At 47.3% G+C, this 19,875-nt stretch overlaps 3 protein-coding genes across 4 annotated transcripts; 2 read left to right on the forward strand and 1 right to left on the reverse strand.

Annotated features, from left to right (window-relative positions):
• Nucleotides 1–210: 210 nt before the first annotated feature.
• DRC3 (dynein regulatory complex subunit 3) lies at nt 211–6,728 on the forward strand. The gene is made up of 13 exons (XM_083372979.1): nt 211–512; nt 842–1,048; nt 1,755–1,871; nt 2,404–2,570; nt 3,102–3,248; nt 3,378–3,497; nt 4,009–4,138; nt 4,711–4,865; nt 4,961–5,092; nt 5,650–5,720; nt 5,928–6,051; nt 6,191–6,322; nt 6,539–6,728. Exons 2-13 carry the CDS (start codon nt 889–891, stop codon nt 6,644–6,646), a joined length of 1,563 nt encoding a protein of 520 aa, XP_083229105.1. The 5' UTR covers nt 211–512; nt 842–888; the 3' UTR covers nt 6,647–6,728.
• A 181-nt stretch (nt 6,729–6,909) lies between these two features.
• ATPAF2 (ATP synthase mitochondrial F1 complex assembly factor 2) lies at nt 6,910–11,243 on the reverse strand. 2 transcript variants are annotated; one of them, XM_083372977.1, is made up of 8 exons: nt 11,006–11,243; nt 10,631–10,675; nt 9,967–10,112; nt 9,186–9,283; nt 8,704–8,784; nt 8,494–8,606; nt 8,121–8,236; nt 6,910–7,551 (listed from the first exon to the last, which is right to left on the reverse strand). In XM_083372977.1, exons 1-8 carry the CDS (start codon nt 11,121–11,123, stop codon nt 7,471–7,473), a joined length of 798 nt encoding a protein of 265 aa, XP_083229103.1. In that variant the 5' UTR covers nt 11,124–11,243; the 3' UTR covers nt 6,910–7,470. The 2 variants fall into 2 exon arrangements, with proteins under 2 accessions (XP_083229103.1, XP_083229102.1); XM_083372976.1 differs by having other exon boundaries at nt 6,912–7,651.
• Nucleotides 11,244–11,440: 197 nt separating this feature from the next.
• On the forward strand, nt 11,441–19,164 carry GID4 (GID complex subunit 4 homolog). The gene is made up of 6 exons (XM_083372497.1): nt 11,441–11,764; nt 13,852–13,911; nt 14,050–14,157; nt 14,499–14,600; nt 15,007–15,137; nt 16,378–19,164. The coding sequence occupies exons 1-6, from the start codon at nt 11,576–11,578 to the stop codon at nt 16,439–16,441; spliced, it is 654 nt and encodes a 217-aa protein (XP_083228623.1). The 5' UTR covers nt 11,441–11,575; the 3' UTR covers nt 16,442–19,164.
• The last annotated feature ends 711 nt before the right edge of the window (nt 19,165–19,875 follow it).

Consider the following 19,875-nt stretch of genomic DNA (forward strand, 5'->3'; position numbering starts at 1 on the left):
AGAGAAGACGACGAGGCGGGAAGGGAGAGGGCTCCGCCTTCCCCGCTTCGCGATTGGAGAACGATGCAGCGTTAGCCCAGAGACTATTGGGTAGCATTCGCAGGTAATTCACAAGCCGTGTGGCTTTCACAACCAATCCCGAGAGGGAAAGGCTGTTTATGTGGCTTTTCATTGGTGCGTCAGCTCTGACAGACGTCCGGCAAAGCGAACGCGGATCGAACTCGCCTGCTAGCAGCTGAGACGCGAGAAGAAAGGCGGCGGGCTCCACAAGAGGTCACGTGACCTTCCCTAGCAACGGACGCGGCTTCGTAAGCAACGAGGCCTGAGGGTCCCCGGAGCAGCCGGGCGCCGATCCGAGCGCGGGGTAAACAGCCCACGCAGGGGGAGGCTGTCCCGGCAAGGAACCAGGCCTCGTGCCAGGTAGGTCTTGAGCCACCTAGAGAAGACTAGCAACTAGGGCAGCTGCAGAAGTCCCCGACTTACGACCACAATTGAGCCCCAAATTTCCATTGGTAAGCGAGACAGTTGTTAAATGAGCTTTGCCCCATTTTTCCTTGCTACAGCTGTTAAGCCAATCACTGCAGGCGTTAACTTAGTAACACGGTTGTTAAAAGAATCTGGCTTCCCCCAGTGACCCTGGGGATGCTGCAATGGGTCGTTAAGTGTGAAAAACAGTCCTAAGTCACTTTTTTTCCAGCGGACATTGTAACTTTGAGTGGTCACTAAACGAGGACTGTTGCAAGTCAAGGACTACCTGTATGTTGCATGGGCGCACCGAGGGGCCCCTGAGACTTGGCAAGACCGGCTGGGTCTCTGGGAGTCATTTTTCCTTGCCTTTCAGGGCCAGCGACGGAACCCGGTTAACCTCAGCCTGGCTGCCTCTCGAACATGAGTCGCTTCTACGACAGCATTGAGCCCAATGTGATCAACGAAGAGATGCTGCAGAAAGCGGTGGAGGAGCAGGGCCCTCAGGACGACGCCGGCCAGCTGGCCAAGAAGGAAGGCATCAATTTCAAGGAGGTCAAAGCTTTGCAACTGGATTTTAGAAGTAAGGGCCAGAGCCCCAAGGAGAGCATCTGTTTTAAATAAAAAAGGCCCTGCCTGCTTTCCACTACAAAGCTTTGATGGTTTACGAGTTGCCACAGGAACATCTAGTGGTTCACTGTGCATATTTAAGGTTTCTGAAAAGGATTGGAATAGTTGGGCATAATTTGGGAAGTAATTTTGCTAACTCCACCATAGAAATCTCAATAAATTAAATTAAATTAAGCTACAGTTTGGTTGGTATTGGAAGGCCTGAAAGACCAGGCTGGATACAGAGAAAGCCTATCCATGTGATTGCAAAGAGTTGACACTGACTGGACGGTCCATAATTAGTCTGTTGATAACACCTTTCCCCCTTCTCTTTCTACTCCTCCCTTCTGTAATCGGTTGGCCTCCAGATGTGTTGGGATGCTCTCTGAGGTTGTTTGTTTTGCAGATATGTTGAGATGCTCTCCGTGCTTCATTGTTTTGCAGTTATTTCCTGGGTAAGAATCTGCCCAGTTCTTTGTGAATGTTGTGCAATGTTGACCTGCTGTAATAATATGGCAAGACTGGGTCTTTTAGACAATTAGATACTATGGAAGTCTGAGAGTTTGACTTTCAGGACTGTGACTTGTCTTGGTTAGTATCTACCCTGATACTGCTAGTGTATTGACTATATTTGAGCCATCCTGAACTAAGTGGTTCTTTTCTTTCTCATGTGGTCTCAGATATCCTGAAGATCGACAATCTTTGGGAGTTTGTCAACCTCACAAAATTGCAGCTCGACAATAATATTATTGAAAAGATAGAAGCACTGGACTCTCTGGTTAATCTGGTTTGGCTAGGTAAGGTAAGGAGAACCACATCAGATAAATCTGCAAGTGCAATCCTGCATATGTATCTTTCATAGCTGATGTTTCTACATGTCAATAAGGCCATCTGAAATTGTGTCAAATGCCAGAGCAAACAAAATCTTTGCTACTTCTTGGCTGCTTGCCTTGCCCTGCCCTGCCCTGCTAGGTCCATCTTGACCTGAATAGATAATATGCTTTATTTCTCTAGGACTACGCTTTTTGCTCTTTCCTGTTACGTAGAATTGAGATTAGTGCAGTAGGCCCTTATTTTATCTTTCTGATCAGATGATATCCACATTGGGGGGACACCTGATGTGAGAAAGGCTGATAACAGTGATTTCATTTGCTTATTTACTGGATCTGTACCCAGCCCCATTCAACAGATTCTCGGCAGCTTTTGCTGTTCTCTCAGGAGCTGTTAACATCTGTCTGTACAAATGACTGTGTGGGTTTACAAGTCTTATCTGGGAGGAGTTTGATGGCTTCTTTGTGGGACTCACACTTTCCAAACCTGTTCCCACAGATTTGTCCTTCAACAATATCGAACTCATCGAAGGCTTAGACGCGTTGGTTAAGTTGCAGGACCTTAGTTTGTACAATAACAGGATCTCCAAGATTGAGAATCTGGATACGCTAAAAGAACTCCAGGTCTTTTCTATAGGAAATAATACTATCAGCAACCTGGAAAATGTAAGGTTTTGATTACGAAGCATGTATAAATCTTTGGCACCCATTTCTTGGGTATTTAGTCAGTTTTGAATTCAGAATACATATTTTAGTTCATGCTGCTGCTCTTCTGATTTCCCCTTTATGGTAAGGTGATATACGGGGACAATGACACATCGGTGGCTAGATAATGAATCACGGCTAAGGAAGCTACCATAGATGACCTTAATAATTAGGATTTATTTAATGGTAAATAAATACGAAGGGTGGAAAGCACTTTACAGCATGTCTCTGGGTTGACCCACTTAGAAATATAATGTATTGTGGATCTCAATATTTTTTAAAAAAATGTTGAACTTGTATTGGAAATATTAAAATCTGAGAATAAAATTCCTCCAGGCCCAAGCACTATACAGTACTAAATTTTCTTAACAGAAGCTTCCTGAACCCAAAATCCATACTTCTCTTCTTTTGTCTTTTGTGAATATTACAGTATTTCTATTGATCAGATACAAGCTTCTTGATGACCTGGGCCTTTTTGTCCATCTACCACAGATGATCTATCTCAGGAAATTCAAAAATCTGCGCACACTCAACCTCACTGGGAACCCAGTGTGTGACAATGAAGCGTACGCCATGTTCATTGCGGCTTACCTGCCCAATCTCGTGTACCTGGATTTCAGGCTGGTGGAGGAAAACATGGTAAGAATCTCGAGAGCCATTCCTCATTGTAAACCGATGCGATGGCAAGACCCCACCCTCCACTCCCTCGGGGAGATTCTGCTTGCGTGACCTCAGCTGAGCGTCCTTCCAATCTCTCCTTCCTGCCAGCGAGAGATGGCCGTGATGAAGTACCAGTACGCCATAGAGGAGATGAGGCACGGGGAAACGCTGGCCTTGGCCAAGCAGAAGGAGTGGGAGGCCAGGGAAAAGGAGGTGGAATACCACAAGGTATGTTGCGCTCTCAGCGGCTCTGGGCCACGGGGACTCTGGGGAGAAGCTGCCAGATGCCTTCCGCCTGCCCAAGTTTTAATGAGACCTTAAAAATCGCTGAGTTAGAAACGGAATCAGCAGCAGGCGTCTGTTTCGATGTCTGAAAGGAAAAATCATCCATGGGCCATTTGCGTAGCCCTGGAATGCAGTTCCCTATGCTGAAGTATAAAACCTGAAAAGTCTCCAGGGGAATGGCACAGCTGGATTCACACGCCAAGCTGGGTGATCCTGGTTAAGTCCCAAATCCTAATTTACAGATCAGCACATCCTGCTGTGCTAAACTCAAATCCCCCATACCATACTTTAGTGTAAGGTGTGAGTTTACCGCAAGGTGTAAACTTCCCATGCGATTTGTATGTGGTCATTTGTGTGTCGTCTGCTTCTTTTCATAGTTGTTTTGCCCCTGAGGACTCCTAACACAGAGACAGCCTTGCAGCCTTCCACTAACTTTTGTTGTTTCTCTCTCAAGTCTGCCTACGTGGAGTATCTGGATGGACCGTATCTCTTCGACAGCATGTATGCAGAAGATCCTGAAGCTTCTAAGCTGATGTACCTTCCTGGCGTTACAGGACTGTTAGAGACATATCCTTCCTGCTTTCGTACAGAATGAGGGTTGCGTTTTGAAAATATGATCTGAGGGAGTCCTCTGGTGTCATGAGGACTAGTGTCACACTTTAAACAACAACAAAAAGCAAACCCAGCTATGTTGAGGGGAAGGAATTTCAAAATTTGTGTTAAAAGTCTGGGGCAACTAAAGCAAAACACTGTCTCCTGGTTCCATGCTCCAGACCGGTTTTCCTCAGTTGGGATCTGCGGAAAGTGAATGATGTCAGGAGGGTTCCAGGCTGACTTTATATTCTCTATGTATTTCAAATCCAACAAGCTCCCCCAAAATCTGCTTTGCACGGTTCTCTCTGATCTACGAACCCCCCCCCCCAACTTTTCCCAGGGAAGTCCAGAAACCTAGCATGGGAAATTGCTCCGGTGTTTATGATCGTTCCCAGAGAACCAGTTCAGATTCATGCCTTCGAGGCAGGAGCTCCGGTTCCCACTTCAACCCCAGCAGGAAATCAGCCTTGGATATGCCATGAAGCAGCCTTTTTTTAAAAAAAAAAATATAATAATTTTTGCTTCTTTGATTCCAACCACACCTACAAGAGTAAATTTGTAGAGATTTGTCGGACGCTCTTTGAATACGGCCTGCAGCAGCACAAAAGGCGAGAGGAAGAGATTGCAATTTTCTACGAGTGCCTCAATGAAGCCCTGAAAGACAACCAAGATCAGGGCACCAGCATCATTCACGAGTTTGAGAAGAAGCACCAAGGGGTAAGGTAGCTCCCTTGCCAGAATCTCTTTCCTTCCTGTTAACGGAGGAATAGGGACATAAGGAAAATATTTTCTGTATCATATTCCACAAGTAGATGATCGATGAAATTCAGAACCTCAGTGACTCCAAGATGGCCGAGTTAAAGCTGGTGGAGTACAACGATGAAATCACCAAGCTATATGAAACACTGATGTCTCTGGAGATGCAGCTGGTTGACCAGCTGGAGGTAAGGCCATGTACGTTTTGGGGGGAGATCTCCCTTGAAGACTGTTGGGATCTACTAAATGTGGTCGGTAGATCTACAGTACGGATCTACAGTACGGAAAACTGGTCAGTTTCCATTCCAACCCTGCTGAGCAAGCAAGACTGCTAAGCATTTCTTATATTCTTAAGCACAACAGCAAATGATCATGGCCTTATATCAATAGCACCCAGACTTATATACTGCTTCACAGTACTTTACAGCCCTCTCTAAGCAGTTTACAGGGTCAGCACATCACCCCCAACCATCTGGGTCTTCATTTTACTGACCTCGGAAGGACAGAAGGCTAACACAACCTTGAGCCAGTCAGGATTGAACTGCTAGCAGTCAGCAGAATTAGCCTGCAATACTGCATTCTAACCACTGCACCACCACTGCTCTTATGCCATACCTATCATTCCCCACTTTTCACATCTAGCAATGCCAGCAAACCAGGGGAAATGTAGTTTGTAAGCCAACTGGAATGTGAAGTCTTGGAGTTCCTTTGGTTCAAATTCATCTGTCTTTTTTTCTCCCCCAAGGAAGTTATAAAAGATTTTGAAAGGAACATCGCCGATCTTGTCTCGATTTTTATAGAGAACGAGCAAGGATTATATCCTTTTGAGTGCTGCTGAGTGGGCAGGTGTCATAATTGAGGTAAAAAATGCTTCAAGCTGTTTCATGTATTGTATGTCGCCCAGAGATGCACAGGCCTGCCTTGATTTGTTTCGGATGTGCTTCTTGTCACCATAAAACAAAGCTTTTCTCGGTTCTCTGAAGTGAGCAAGGCTGCCCTGTTTTTCTTAACCTTCCGATGCACGATGGCACAATGCCGAGATCTTGAAAACCACCATCATGAGAAGCTCTTAGAAATAGCCATCAACACGCTGGAAAAGATAGTGAAGAGCGAGTACGATGAGGAAATGCCGGATGATGTCCGCATGGTAAGCTTCTCCTACCCCTCCCCTAACTCCCCTGGGACCAAGAGAGGCGGAATGCTCTTGTTCTGGATCAGCCATTAGACACCACATACAGCCCCATCAGCGGCTCCTCAGGACCTTTTCTCAATGGCTTTGCTTCCAGCTCTTTGTCGACAAAGACACCATTGTCAATGCGGTCAACGCCTCCCACGATATTCACCTGCTGAAGATTGACAACCGAGAAGATGAAATCATCACCAAAGCTAACAATCGGGTTTATAATCTGATTGAAAAGGTAAGTGTAAATCCCTTGCGTTAGCTTTTCCTCAAGACAAAGCCGTTCATGAGAAAGGGAGAACTTCTAGAATGCTTAGTGGCCCTCAGTGGAGCTGGCCATGAAAGGAAAAACCAGCAGAAATGTTCTAGCTAACCTTAAGAAACCAAAAGAGACATCATGAATAAGAATTGAAGCTTCTTCAGGTTTCCCATCTTCGTTTTTCAATCCCTGAAGGTTCACACGGATGAAATTCACCGAAACCGAAGCCGTGTGCTAGAACTCAGTCACTATATTGATCATGTCCGTAGTGAGCTGGATAACTTGGACATCCTGGAGCAGTAGCTGCTGTCAGTCCTGAAGTGTGCAAACTCCATTTCTGGATTTAGATCCTGCGACTAGCAGTGAACCTGCCTGGCCGTCTCCTTCTGGTTGAATCTAATCCATTGAATACAAAGAACGTATCCCACTGCAGAGACTCTTTAATCCCCCAAAATGTTTAACGATCAAAATGGATAAATGGATATATTTTCTTTTAAAAAGAACAAAATGTATCAGGTTATTTTTGTCTGTCTTCAAAGCATACTTCCAAACAAAGTACTCACTTGTAGTCAATGTTTTTTTTTATTTTCTAATAAAGTTTATAGAACTAATTTGGAATCAAGAGACGGTTCTTTAAAATAAAGGTGGCAGTGGATCCTGGCACGTTGGTTTGCCATATGATCCCTTTTAAATTTAATTGGGGGGAGGGAGAGAGTAGGATCTTTACGGTCACCAAGGGGGATATCGGTGGCATGTTGGATCTCCTAGCTAGAATGTCTTCAATCTTAATAGAGGTGCTCAATTGCTGTAATATATTCTCACCTCTAACCACCTCTAGCTACATGTCCTCCGGGACACAGCAGGTGGCCTTCTATCCATTTTGGCAGGCTCACAGAGCATTCCAACACACTGCTCTTGAAATCCGTCTACCTGCCAGTCAAAATGCAGAACCTGGGAAACATCAAAATGGCCAGCCCAGGTGAGATGGATGGGAAGCCCTCCCAAAATCTTCCAGGGAGAATCAGCCTCCAAGGGAATGGGAAAGACGAGTCCCATCTCCAACTCTGTGGCCCAGCCATGCTCCCAGCTCCTCTCCATCATCCATTCCATCTGAATCTTCTTCAGGCTCATCTGGACTGCCGCGTCTCCTTCTTTGGTATCCCCAGCTCCTCAGTGCTGAAGCAGCTTGTGCTTGACGGTGGAGTTTTCTAAGCAGAGGTGGACAAAAAGGGTGGCAGCAGCTGTGCGGGCCAGCAAGTCATACCTGTCGTAGTCATGGGCCCACTCCACGTTCCCCCAGTGCTGAATCTAGAGCAACGGAGATAAAAACAAACAAAACTGCAGCCCTTGCTTTCCACTGCAGGACTCGGGGCTAACCATACGTAACCATAAGTAAACTGTTCCTCTTCCTGGAAAAATCAACCAAACGTCTCGAAGCAGGTTCAAGATGTCTGGCTGATTTTTCCAGGAAGAGGGACAGTTTACTTACATCCTAAGGGATATTCCTTAACTAAAGCCCTGTTCAGTTTGGATGTTCCTGACCTCCATTTAGATCCAATAATGGCTCTGTTTACTGATCAAAGCAAGACACAGTATCCTCAGCTACGATGCCAGGAATAACCCCCGATTCACACAGGAGACAAAGCCATAAGCCACAGCTTAGAAAACAAGAGGTTTCCACTACAGATGAGCCAAAACGAAACAGCCACAATACTGTTGAGCAGTGTCTGAATCCACTTATAGGAATGTATGAAACTTGTCATATTGTCAGATTTACCTGATATTCCTCTTCCAGCCGAGATAGAAGGACAGCTTGTTCAACTGTTAAATGTTTGTCAACTAGGCTCATTGAAAGAATCAGAGACTTCAGTTGTGTGATCATGTATTCTATGCCTGGTGAGGAAAATATTGTTTAATAACAAACTAGTTTAATGTGTTAATAAAAGAAGAACAATTGTCACTTTCTTATAAAGTATGTTCTTTTATGCTTCAAGGTGAGAACAGTTGGCTAAAAAATTCAATTTAAAAAGGGAAAGGTCCATTAATTGCCCCTTCTCAATCAGCACCACCACCACGTAGAAAGGCATGAAGAATGTTTTAATCCAATGCAGTTTGAAATCCACCAGATCCGAGGATGTTATGCAATGTACCTTGAAGGGCCCAACTGTTATATGAAGCGAGGTGGCTAATGAAGGTGTCCTTTGTGCTTTGTGGAAGGGTAAAGCCCATTATGCTTGTTGAAGAGCCAATCACAACATCGTATCTGGAGATGGAACAGAGTTTCAATACATCAGTCTCCAAGCAAGGAGGAAACAGTCAGAATCCAATTACTTTGGCACTGAATCACTGCTTATACTTACTTTTTCTCAGCCCACTCAATTACTGGGTCCCATTCATTCTTCTGCAGTTCTACCAAGGCTGGTGGCTCCTCCACCCGGTAGCTAAAAATCCAGGAAAGTTTTTTTTTTTAAAAAAAAATACAGTTAAGCCTGACTCACTCCTACATCTCAATATCTCAAATTGTTAATCTTCTCTTATTCCAAAGAAAAACATACCGTAGTCCTGCCACATGGACATAGCTACACTGCTCAAATTGTACAAATGTTTCTTTTCCTTATTGCCTAGTTCGAAAATTTTATTTTTTATTGGGTCACTTTTCCTCCAGATATCCAAGACAGTTTACATGGAAACCTTCCTCTGTTGTCTCTCATAAACAACATCCCTGTGAGATGACTGGCCCAATTACCCATAGCTCTTCTTGGATGACCTAAACCTTATGCCACATGGAAGTCTTCAAATCTCCAATCTTAAATATAAACTAGAAGCCAAAATGAACACCTACCAGATAGTATCTGTCTCCAAGAACTTCAGAGCTGCCTGGATGAGCTGATCTTTGCTTCGCTGCGATGGGTTATCCAAAGCTGTGTTGCACAAGCTGGTCTAAAAAACAGAAAGCAGTTGTTGTTTTTTTAATTCCATTTATATCCCGCCCTTCTCTGAAGACTCAGGGCGGCTTACAAGCTTAGCAGTAGCCTTCATTCTATGTATATGCCTGCTTATTAGGGCTTTCACACACACACCCCAAGCGGCATTATTACAAAGTCAGCTTAATTGCCGATTAATTAGCGATCCAGACCTCAGACTCTTAAGCTATTAGAATCTACATATCTGAACAAAAAGCACCAAATTTCCTGTGCAAATGTTCCGTCACTGGCTGTGCCAATTTGCATCTTACACATGATTTTAATACAGATCCAGAATTTTCGTTAAATTTGGTCTACCAAGTTTTCATAATTTACATATTTGTCTTTGCCAAAAGGATAAACAGTTTCCTTGTAAACAGAAAATACACAAAATTGGGCTTTCTTTTTTTTGGGGGGGGGGGGGGTTCCCTAATGTTACAAGTTCTTTGTTTTTACTGTTGTTGTTTTTTAACATGGTGACTGTAGAAAACAGTTCATCATTACCTAAATCATTTACCAAATCAGCTTTTGTAAATACAGCCTGCTTTCTCCTAACATAACTGTAGTTTCAGTAATCCTGGCTCTATTTTATTCAAAGAGACCCAACTGACTGTGGTTCCAAATCTCCATTTGCTCGGCTGGCCCCTTCCTTTCACGCACCAGGTGCATAGCATAGAACTTGATAGTGTCCTGCTGGGCATCCCACTCAGTTGCCACAGCCAAAGCCAGGGGTTCACTGGGCACCGTGAAGAGCTTAGCTTGGGGAGTTTTCAGCTTCCGGCTGTCCAAGTTGATTTCAAAGCCACCTGAAGAGAAAGACGAGACCATGGCAGTAAATATCGCCATGCTGTAACTTGCTTTTATTTTGTTCTACTTCAGCTTCAAAAGATGAACATTTACCCTATTCCTGCCCACTTGGTAAAGGGGCAAGGATGAGGATGGCAAGCTTTGCCATTAGAGGACCTTCCAAGATTGGTTGAAAAGAGCATTCTGGGGGCTGAGAAGCCCACATCAGATATAAATATTTACGCTTTGACAATGAGTGACATATTAACAAAAGTTTTCATAACTATGAAACTCTAGAGAACTACCTAAAACTTTGGTGGTCTTGTTTGTTTCTAACAGTGTAATATCCTGCACTGAATGAACATGGATTTCCAGCTGACCACACAGACACAAGTGGGATTTTAGAAAATATAGAGCAAGATATAGATTCATTTTCCTGTTTGGCCACAAAGCTCCTTTATTCCTCTAGTCTAGAGCATCTTCCAATAGCATAAATGGGTCCAAATAAACAAATATAACAATGTAAAATTGTCCTTACTTTCTCCCTGGGAGATGCTAACATTTTGGTAAAATCGTTTTCTTTCTGCAAGACAGAAATACACAAATAGTTAATCTACATACCTAATTGACATCGTCCAAATAAATTGAAGCATAATTAGGCACCATTTAAATAAAAATCGTCTAAATCAAACCGCATTAATTTGTTTTTTAAAAAGACCATTAAATGTCCATGTTTTCACCCCGATGTAAAAGACTCTGCATCAGACGGTACCGTATTGTACCGTAAAAGTCAGATTACCCAAATAAAGGACAAAAGCGACTCTTTAAAAAACGCGAGTAAATCTAAAGCCAGCTTTCCGGAATAAAGGGTATAAAGTCACAGTGGCCACAGGGCGTACAATCCCCGCCTCACCTGCCTGGGCCGCGTAAGGCCGCCTGCAGGCCGCGGGGGAAGCCTCCGGGCGGGTGGCGGGGCGAGCCGGCGCCAGGGACCCCTTGCCAAGCAGCCGCCCGAGGCTCCCTCGCCACATGCCGGAGAGAGGACCTCCGGAGGCGCCCGCGAGACCCTCCGGGAAAGAAGGCGACTCCCACGGCGGCTTCTCTCAATCGGCTCTCCTCCTCCCCAGAGGTAACCGTCCCGCCCCTCCGGGCGCCGCCATCTTGCCGGGGTCAGAGGTGGCCGCGCGGCCAATTGGCGTCACAAACGCGATTTGTCCCCTCCGCCGCGCCGTGTCCCCCGCGGAAGCGGCGTCCCCTCCCGCCGCGCACGTGACCCGCGCCGGCCAATCGGGGCGCGGCGTGGCCCGGCGGGCAGCCAATCGGCGGCGGCGAGGGGAGCGGGCCGGAGCCGAGGCGCAGCGGTCGGCGTCCGGGCTGCGGGCGGGCAGGGAGGGAGGCGGGCAGGCCGGCCGGGGACCGGGGGACGGAGGACGAGCGAGGCCCGCCCGCCCGCGTCGCGCTGGCGCCGGGCGACCCGGCCGAGATGCCGGTGCGGAGCTCCTGCCGCTGCCCGCCGGAGCCGGCCCCGGGAGCCGCCGCCCGCCTGGAGCCGCCGCCGCCCATCAACACGGCGCAGCCCGGCGTCAGCACCAGCCGCCTCTACAGCGGCGCCAAGTTCCGCGGGCAGCAGCGCTCCAAGGGCAACGCCTACGAGGTGGAGGTGGTCGTGCAGGTGAGCCGGAGCACAGGACCCATCCTCCCCGGCGGCGGCGCCTGCGGCCTTCCCCCTGGGCCGAGGAGGATGCGCTTCGTAGTCCCGGGAGGAAGAGGAGCGGGTGGCGAAGACGAGGGGCTTCTTCTCCCCCCCCATCCCCGCTAATGGGTCCTTCTCCCTTTCGGGGAGAGGGGCGAAGGGGCTCCGTGGACGCGGACTCCCCCCCCCGAGGAAGGGGGGCGAGGAGGGTTAGACGGTCCCCTTCCAAGACAAGCCCCTCGCCCGCTCCTGGCATCTCCCCCTCCGCCCAGTTTTGCGGGGATTTGCAAGAACGGTGGGCTGCAAAGACCCCCGGGGTTGGGGGCTGCAGGGCGTGAGCGAAGCCCGGAGGGAAGACCCTGGGACCCCCCCCACACACACACACACAGGAATCCAGGTTAAGTCCTCCTGCCAAACTGGCAGGTGCAGAAGGGGGGGAGAGAGGAGGGCCCCCCATTCTGGCTTAGATGGGGTGGCTCCCTCCCTGATGGGGCCTTGGAGGCGCCCCTGCTCAGTGCCCCCCCAGCCCTTTGGAGCAGCCCAGGGCTCCTGGAGAGCCCCCAAGACCTGGCTCTTCCCCCAGGCTGGGGTGGAGGCTGAGCCTTGGCGATGATCGCTCTGGCAGCAGGAGAGGAGATAAAGGATGCTGGTGGGCTTTTGATCCTTGTCGTTTGGGGGGATTGCTGTGAGCTCCCTAAGATTTTTGCATGGAGAATTGGTGGGGCTGTGTAAATCCTGTCCATGAAATAAAAGTAAATAAATAAGCATTGCCAGGCATCCCACTGAGAGCTGGAGAAGGCTTGAGTTTCAGGAGGCCGGTTGTTTCGTCCTTGCTTAGCACTGAATTGAGCATTTGGGGCTCAGTAGGTGAGCCCACGTTTTGGGGAAGGAAGGCGTTTGACCAGCTTTAGATTTTTCAGAGCTTTAGATCTGCTGCTGTCAGGGCTGGTATTTGGGAGATGTTGTAGCCTTCAGTGCGCCTTTATGTCAGTAGAATAGGTTTGCTAGTAATTTCAGAGTTCTCTTTGGATGCGATATCTCCAGCTGATGCCTTGGGAACCTATTTGCACGAGGGTCTTGGTCCCAGCTGTCAGACCCCAAAGGAGCAAACCATGGTCTTCTGGCTGCCCGATCTTGGAAATAAAATGTTAGCTTGCAGAGAACTCTGGTCAGTCCAGCAGAGTCCGTTTTCTTATGCCCAGGCCACCCATGGGCTATGTCTCCAAAGACTCATGTGTTCTTGGACAACTTCCATCCAACATCCAGGCAATTTTTAGAACCAGACCTGCATTGTTTCCTTTGTAATCTGACTTACCCTCTCAAAGCACAGTCAAAGCGATGCCTTAGTCGTAAAGGTCAGGAGCCCCGAATAGCATCCGCTGGTCATTATTCTGCTTTTGCTTCCTGGGCTATATTTGTCAACCTGGCAAAATTCTTTCCAGGTGACCCTGTGAAAGAGACTTTTGACATGAAAGAGAGGGTTGAAGCTGCATTTTCTTTTCCAAACCGTTCTTGCGAGTTCTTTCGAAGCAGATAAAGCAGATGGGTAAACCTGGGGGCTTTGCTTTCAAGACCAGCTTGATGCGTGGAAAGGTTGAGGCCTGTAACTGCTTGAGCCAAGGAGGATAGAAAAGGCACAGAGGAATCTGATGGGGGGCTTTTGTCTTTGACAGAAAGGGCTGGCACTTGGAATGAGGATGAGGAAGCTCAAGACGAGGAGAGTTGCAGGCTAGACGGAAGAACGTGGAAAGCACACAAGGGTGCCGGCTCTTTTCCTGAACTGTCTTGATGAATGGTGTCGGTGGTCAAAATGTGGTTCAGGAATTGAGAGAACAAGGCTGTTTTCAGTGCTGTGGTAGCTTCTTGAAACATTGCCTTTTTCAAAAGGATGAAAGTTCAGAGAATGTAGCAAAAATGCGTTAACTCTGTTTTAGTCCCGTTTTAATTGAAGCTCAGGGCATCTTGCTTGTTTCTCAGTTGCAGAGGAAGATTCTCTTGAGATTGTTTTATCTGTTTGTTCCAGCCTTAGGCCCTGATCTTTGGATGGTTTTCCTTTTGTTTTCCAGCATGTTGACATGGATAACTCCTATCTCTGTGGATATTTGAAGATTAAAGGCCTTACTGAGGTATGTGTCTGGAGCAGACTGGGTCATTCTGGAGGCGTTCTTCAATGACCACGCACATTTAGGAAAGTAGAGGGGAAAAATAATCCTGGATTTCTTCTGTATGTTCATCATGACCCCACTTCACTCCTTTACTCACAGGAGTATCCAACACTTACGACTTTCTTTGAAGGAGAAATAATCAGTAAAAAGCATCCATTTTTAACCCGGAAATGGGACGCAGACGAAGATGTGGATCGTAAACATTGGGTGAGCCCCTTGCCTTTGATTTCACTAGCCTGGGTCCGCCTGCCTATGGGTAGGGACTGACAGTTACAAGAGCTATTTTACACAGGTGGTGTTGTAGAAATAGGATTCGTGGAGATTTCGCCCTGACTTGCTAGCTTTCCATGCAAGGTCACACTTTGGGGAAGAAGGAGCATTTCTTGGGTGTTTGACTTTGGGGAAGAAGGAGCATTTCTTGGGTGTTTGCTGCACGGTGTCCCAACTCAGTGAGAACCTGGGATAATATTTGCTTTGGAATGTGTGTGCTCTTCAGTCAGCCCAGGACTGTCAAGGGCATCAGTGATGTGTCTCCCCTTTTCTCCTAGGGGAAGTTCCCAGCATTTTACCAGTTCGCAAAAACGTTTAACTCTGATGATTTTGATTATGAGGATCTGAAGAATGACGACTTTGTCTTCATGAGGTGGAAAGTAAGTCGTTTGAGCACAGTTCCACAGGGTGCCTTATGAGGCCTCTGGGTGGTAAGGGGCTAAACTTGGATTTAAATCCCTTCCCCTTAATCTGAGAAAAGTAAAATTACTTTTATTTGCTCCTCCCAGCAATCTGTTTCTCTCAGCCTTAGCGACTTCAAGATTTCAACTCCCCAAACTGGGAGTTTCTCATGCTAGCTGGGGAATTCTGGGACTTAAAGTCCACACATCTTAAAATTGGCAAGGTTGAGAAACACTGCTCCAAACTGAGATTTGGTTCAGCATGTTTATTTCATGTATAATAGTACACGAAAGAACGTTAATTCCCTTAAAAGATCACCTTTTAGGTTAAAAAAAAATCACACTTGTAGCTTTCCCTGTCTTTCTTTCTTTCATTTTTGTGCAGGAGCAATTCCTCGTCCCAGATCACACCATTAAAGACATCAGTGGGGCATCCTTCGCTGGGTTTTATTACATATGCTTTCAGAAGTCTGCAGCATGTATAGAGGGCTATTACTATCACAGGAGTTCAGAATGGTAAGAGGAGATTGAACCCTTCCTCGCCCAAGACCAGGTTGTACTGACACCATCCTGTGTGTTTGCTGTGCTTGGGAGACTAATGTATTGAGATACAAATGAACTTATTTTGTCCACCTGACGAGTCCAGATCACATCAGGGCCGAGGCCAATAGTTTGCTGCTGAGGGCCATCTGGGCCCAAAATCTGATAGCAACAGCACTGACGCTTATATACTGCTTTACAATGCTTTACCACCCTGAGTGGTTTACAGAGTCAGCGTGTTTCCCCCTACAATCTGGGTCCTCATTTTACCAACCTGGGAAGGATGGAAGGCTGAGTCAACCTACTGTAACGCTCTCTACATGGGGCTGCCCTTGAGGAGCACTCGGAGGCTTCAACTGGTGCAGAATGCGGCCGCGCGAGTTGTGATGGGCGTTTCCCGATACTCCCGTGTAACACCTCTACTCCGCGAGCTGCATTGGCTCCCGGTTGCCCTCCGGGTGAGACTCAAGGTGCTGGTGATGACCTATAAAGCCCTAAATGGCTTGGGTCCGGGATATCTGAGGGAACACCTGCTGCCGGCATCAAGTTCCCTTCGTCCTGTGCGCTCCCACAGGGAGGGCCTTCTCAGGGTGCCGCCGGCAAAGTATTGCCGGAGGGCGACACCCAGGGGGAGGGCCTTCTCTGTGGGCGCACCTGCCCTTCGGAACCAGTTACCTGTAGAGCTCAGGACTGCCCCAGATTTTCGTTCGTTCCGCCGGGATCTGAAGACCTGGCTCTTTAAGCTTTCCGGGCAGGACTGAGAACTTTTAATTTTTAACCTATTGCAATTGGGTTTTTAATTAGAGTTAAGGGTTTTAGATTTTAATTAAGGATAATTTGTATTGTTATATTGTTTTAGTCGCCTTGTGAACCGCCCTGGGTCCTACGGGAGAAGGGCGGTATATAAGTTTAAATAATAATAATAATAATAATAATAATAATAACAACAACAACAACAACAACAACCACCTTGATAATAACAACAACAACAACAACCACCTTGATAATAACAACAACAACAACAACAACAACAACCACCTTGAGCCGGTCAGGATCGAGCTCTTGGCAGTGGGCAGAGTTAGCCTGCAATACTGCATTCTGACCACTGCGCCACCAGGACTCTCTGATGCTGTCATTACAGCCTTGGAAACCTGCTACCATGCTGCAGAATCAGCCCAGTTTGTTCTGCTCAGCCTGTTTTCCTTGCTTCCCCCAGGTATCAATCTCTGAATCTGACTCACGTCCCTGAGTACAGCGCGCCCATTTACGAATTCCGGTGACAGGGATGCCAAGAGCTTCACCAAGAGATGGCCAGTGAGGCCGGGGGGTGGGGAGAGAGGAGGAGGCGAGTGCGAGAGCGCATCTTCTATTCAGACAACGGGGATGTCTCAGGACAGAAGACACCAGGCTCCCCTCTTGCAGGCATCTGGACCGGTCTGAAAGCACGAAGGGGAATCCACGGGACTGCCGGAGCCTGATCCTTCTTCCAGCTGCGTGGCCAACCTGATTCCGTAGCCTGGCCTCAAGGCTACCGTTCAATGCCCTTTTCTTGCAAAGCTCGCCTCTCGGGATCGCTGACAATCCTTTCCCTCTGCTCCTTTTGGGGGGAGGAAATGTCCACGTCTCCCCAGATCTCCTTGGAATAGAAGAGAACATAAGTTGCTTCCTGCTTATGTTGCTTCCTCCTTGGCTCTGTGTAGGGGTTCCTCCAGAACGTGGGGGGTGGGCCTGTCTGGTCTAAGCACTACTTGAGGTTGGTGTGTCTGGCCCACGACTGCAGCGTTTGCTAAGGAAGCAGTTGGTCGAAGGAAGCGGGGCCTGGCTGGGGTGGGAGGAGCAATCTGCTCCTGCCGGTTTACAAGGCTAAACTTTCTTGCTAGCCAGTCCCAGCAGCCCGAGCTTAAAGCAACCTGCAGTGGCGGGAAAGCTAGTTATGCTGATGCAGAATTTGCAACATTAAATGGAAAATGTTTAAGGACTTCTTTAAAGTGAGGTGTTTTTATGGCCCACTTCCTCACCGCTGGCTCAAAGACTTGTGTGGTAACGTGCACAAATTATTCTTCATGATATTTTACAATGGCTGCTTTTTTAAAAAAAAAAATTCCTCCTGGTGAAAATGAGTGCGAGCTCACATTGATGGTGATGAGCTCTCTGTAATTATCTCACAGTGTTGCCACCTACTCCTCACGAAGGAAGCGCTTGGTGGTGGTGTGCAAATTGCGCTTCTGACGTGCACGCCGGGTTTACCCTGCAGAAAACGATTGATGTTCGCTCAGACTTTGTCAAACCTTCCTCCCCTCCCCGAATAAACTGGTCTCCTGAGACCTTAAAATGTTCAGTGACTTAAGGCCTCTGCGCCAAACTTCATGCATGTTGTGGTAGTATAAAAGCAGCTGTCCTGTTTCCTAGGGCCTCGAGAGGCTTCTGCAACCTGCTTCTCCGCATCGTTGATGGGGGTGGGTGGGAACCGCTCTGCCACTTGAGTTTTCAGAACTGGAACGTGACGCAGCTTGTGAACCGGGCATGCTGTCCTCCTCGCTTGCTTGCTTGTTTGCTTGCTTCAAAACGCCTAGAATATGCCTCCTGCCCTCCTGCAGGTGCCTTGGACTTTGCAGTGTCTGGCAATGGACAGGGACGGAACGTCCCCAGTGGCCAAAGATTACAGGTTGTGGTTGCGTTCTCTTTGAGGCTCGGCCTTCCTGTGTGGCAGGATCAGAAGTGCTCGTGGTAGCGGTAATTGGGCGGAAGAATTTCCTTCTCCAGCACTGTGTGTGTGTGTGTGTGTGTGTGTGTGTGCGTGCGTCACAGTCTTGGGGAGGGAATAAAAATGATAGGGTGCGCTCTTGATGTATGGAATTTGCTTCCCGGTTTTAGCTGCCTTGAATGATGGGGTCAAAAAGTGTTGTCGCTTGTGAAAGAGGTCTCTGGAAAAAAAGGACTTGGAAGTGGTAGGTGGGGGCAGCAGTCTTCTCTGGCTCTTTGTTCTTCCTGATAGCGAGCCACACTGGAATAAACGATGCAGAAGAAGATAAGACATGTTGGTTGCAGAACCCTACTTTTTTAAAAAAAATAAAATTGGAATTTGGCTTGTTGAGATATAGACTGTTTAAAAGAATAACCACCAGCCTACCCCATACCTGTATCCTTTGGCACAAGGTAGCTGTGCATTTTAAGGTGGGCTCTTTGCTTCCCTTAGCCACAGTGTAAAGCAAAAGTGTCCATCCTTGGCGAGTCTCAGACCCGTGGCTGGCTGGGGAATTCTGGGAGTTGAAGTCCCCTGGTCTTAAAGTTGCCAGGATTGGACACCCCCTGGTGTAAACTGAGTTGCTAATGCGTTTGCAGAGCCTAATCAGTCAGGCAGAAAGCCCATTTAGCCTGCATGCGATATATTCACACCCAGCCACAAAAGAAGAGCATCCTACAAAGTTCCCAAAGCCTCTTTCTTCTCTTAAAAATCACAACTCCCTCCCTTCTGCTTCTCCCACTCTGCTTCTGGGCAAACACAGCCTCTTGTGGAGAGGTAGTTGTGCCTGTAGCTGGATAGGCATCACACCAACCTGTCCCAGGTGCGAGTTACAACTTTCCTATAACCTTTGGCGCAGGGGGGGGTGTTGAAGTTGCCAGGGGAAGAGGATGCTTCCTTCAGGCTGAGTTATTCCAGAGCCACTCCAGCCAGTGAGGGTGAACAGCGAAACTTAAAGAATTAAACTTTTATGGTAGAAGTGACCTTGAAAGGGCTGGACAGGGAAAAATTGAGAAATTGGGGGGGGGGGCAGGCACCTCCCCTGTAACATACAGGAAGAAAGTGAAAGTGAGGCTGGTCCTGTCCACGCTTTGTAGGGCAAACCCTTGGTTGCTGCTCCTTCTTGGGCTGTGCTCGCTCTTGGCATAGAACCCTGGTTTGGTGCACTAACAGATGCTTGCGCTTGAGGTGAAATAAGTGGGAATTAAGTTGGTGTGCAGGAAGCAACTTTTGAAAATAGCCTTCCCCCCCCCCCCCCCCGCCCCCAAAGGCTTGTCTTTAATTCTCTCCATCTCCATTAAACTGAAGAGCTTGTTGCCTCTGGGTTTAATTGAGAAAAGCAGACAAAGCTTGTCAAAGAGGACTTCAAGGATGGGATCTTCCAAAATGTATAGAAAGGATTTTATAAACTTAATCAGAGTATTAAAGAGTATTTATAGATGAATTGCAGAAAAGAAACTGGGTTTTTTTTCTTCCAGAGTTATCAGTGTCCCAAATAAAAGAATGTGTATTTAAAAAGTATCCATGTGTGCTCTTTTCTTTATTTTATCCCTGTGTCACAGGTTGCCCAGCTGAATTAGGCTCACAATTCTTAAGCAAGTTGATACTTCCCAAAAGGCCCAGAACCATGTGGACCATTCTAATTGTTTTCCCTGGGCAGAGAAGCTTGTAGAACATCAGTATTTCCATCTGTGGCAGGGTAGATGCTACTCGGTAGGAACTTTTTTTGGGGGGGGGAACCAAGTCCTGGATGTCTGGCCATATGAATAATTGGGCCAGCTCCATGATGTTCCTTTGGTGCTTGTCAAAATTTCACATTCCTACTTTGTTACTTCAAACATTAGTCAAAGGCACTTCTAATTTCTGAAAATAAGGAGGAAAACTCTCTCTTCCATCCCTTTCTTACAAGACGGCATGATGGCTGCTTTGCATACTGGATATCTGGATGACTGAAATAAGATCAGCAGTTTA

Source organism: Vipera ursinii (assembly GCF_947247035.1).
Source record: "Vipera ursinii genome assembly, chromosome: 13".
NCBI lineage: Eukaryota > Metazoa > Chordata > Lepidosauria > Squamata > Viperidae > Vipera > Vipera ursinii.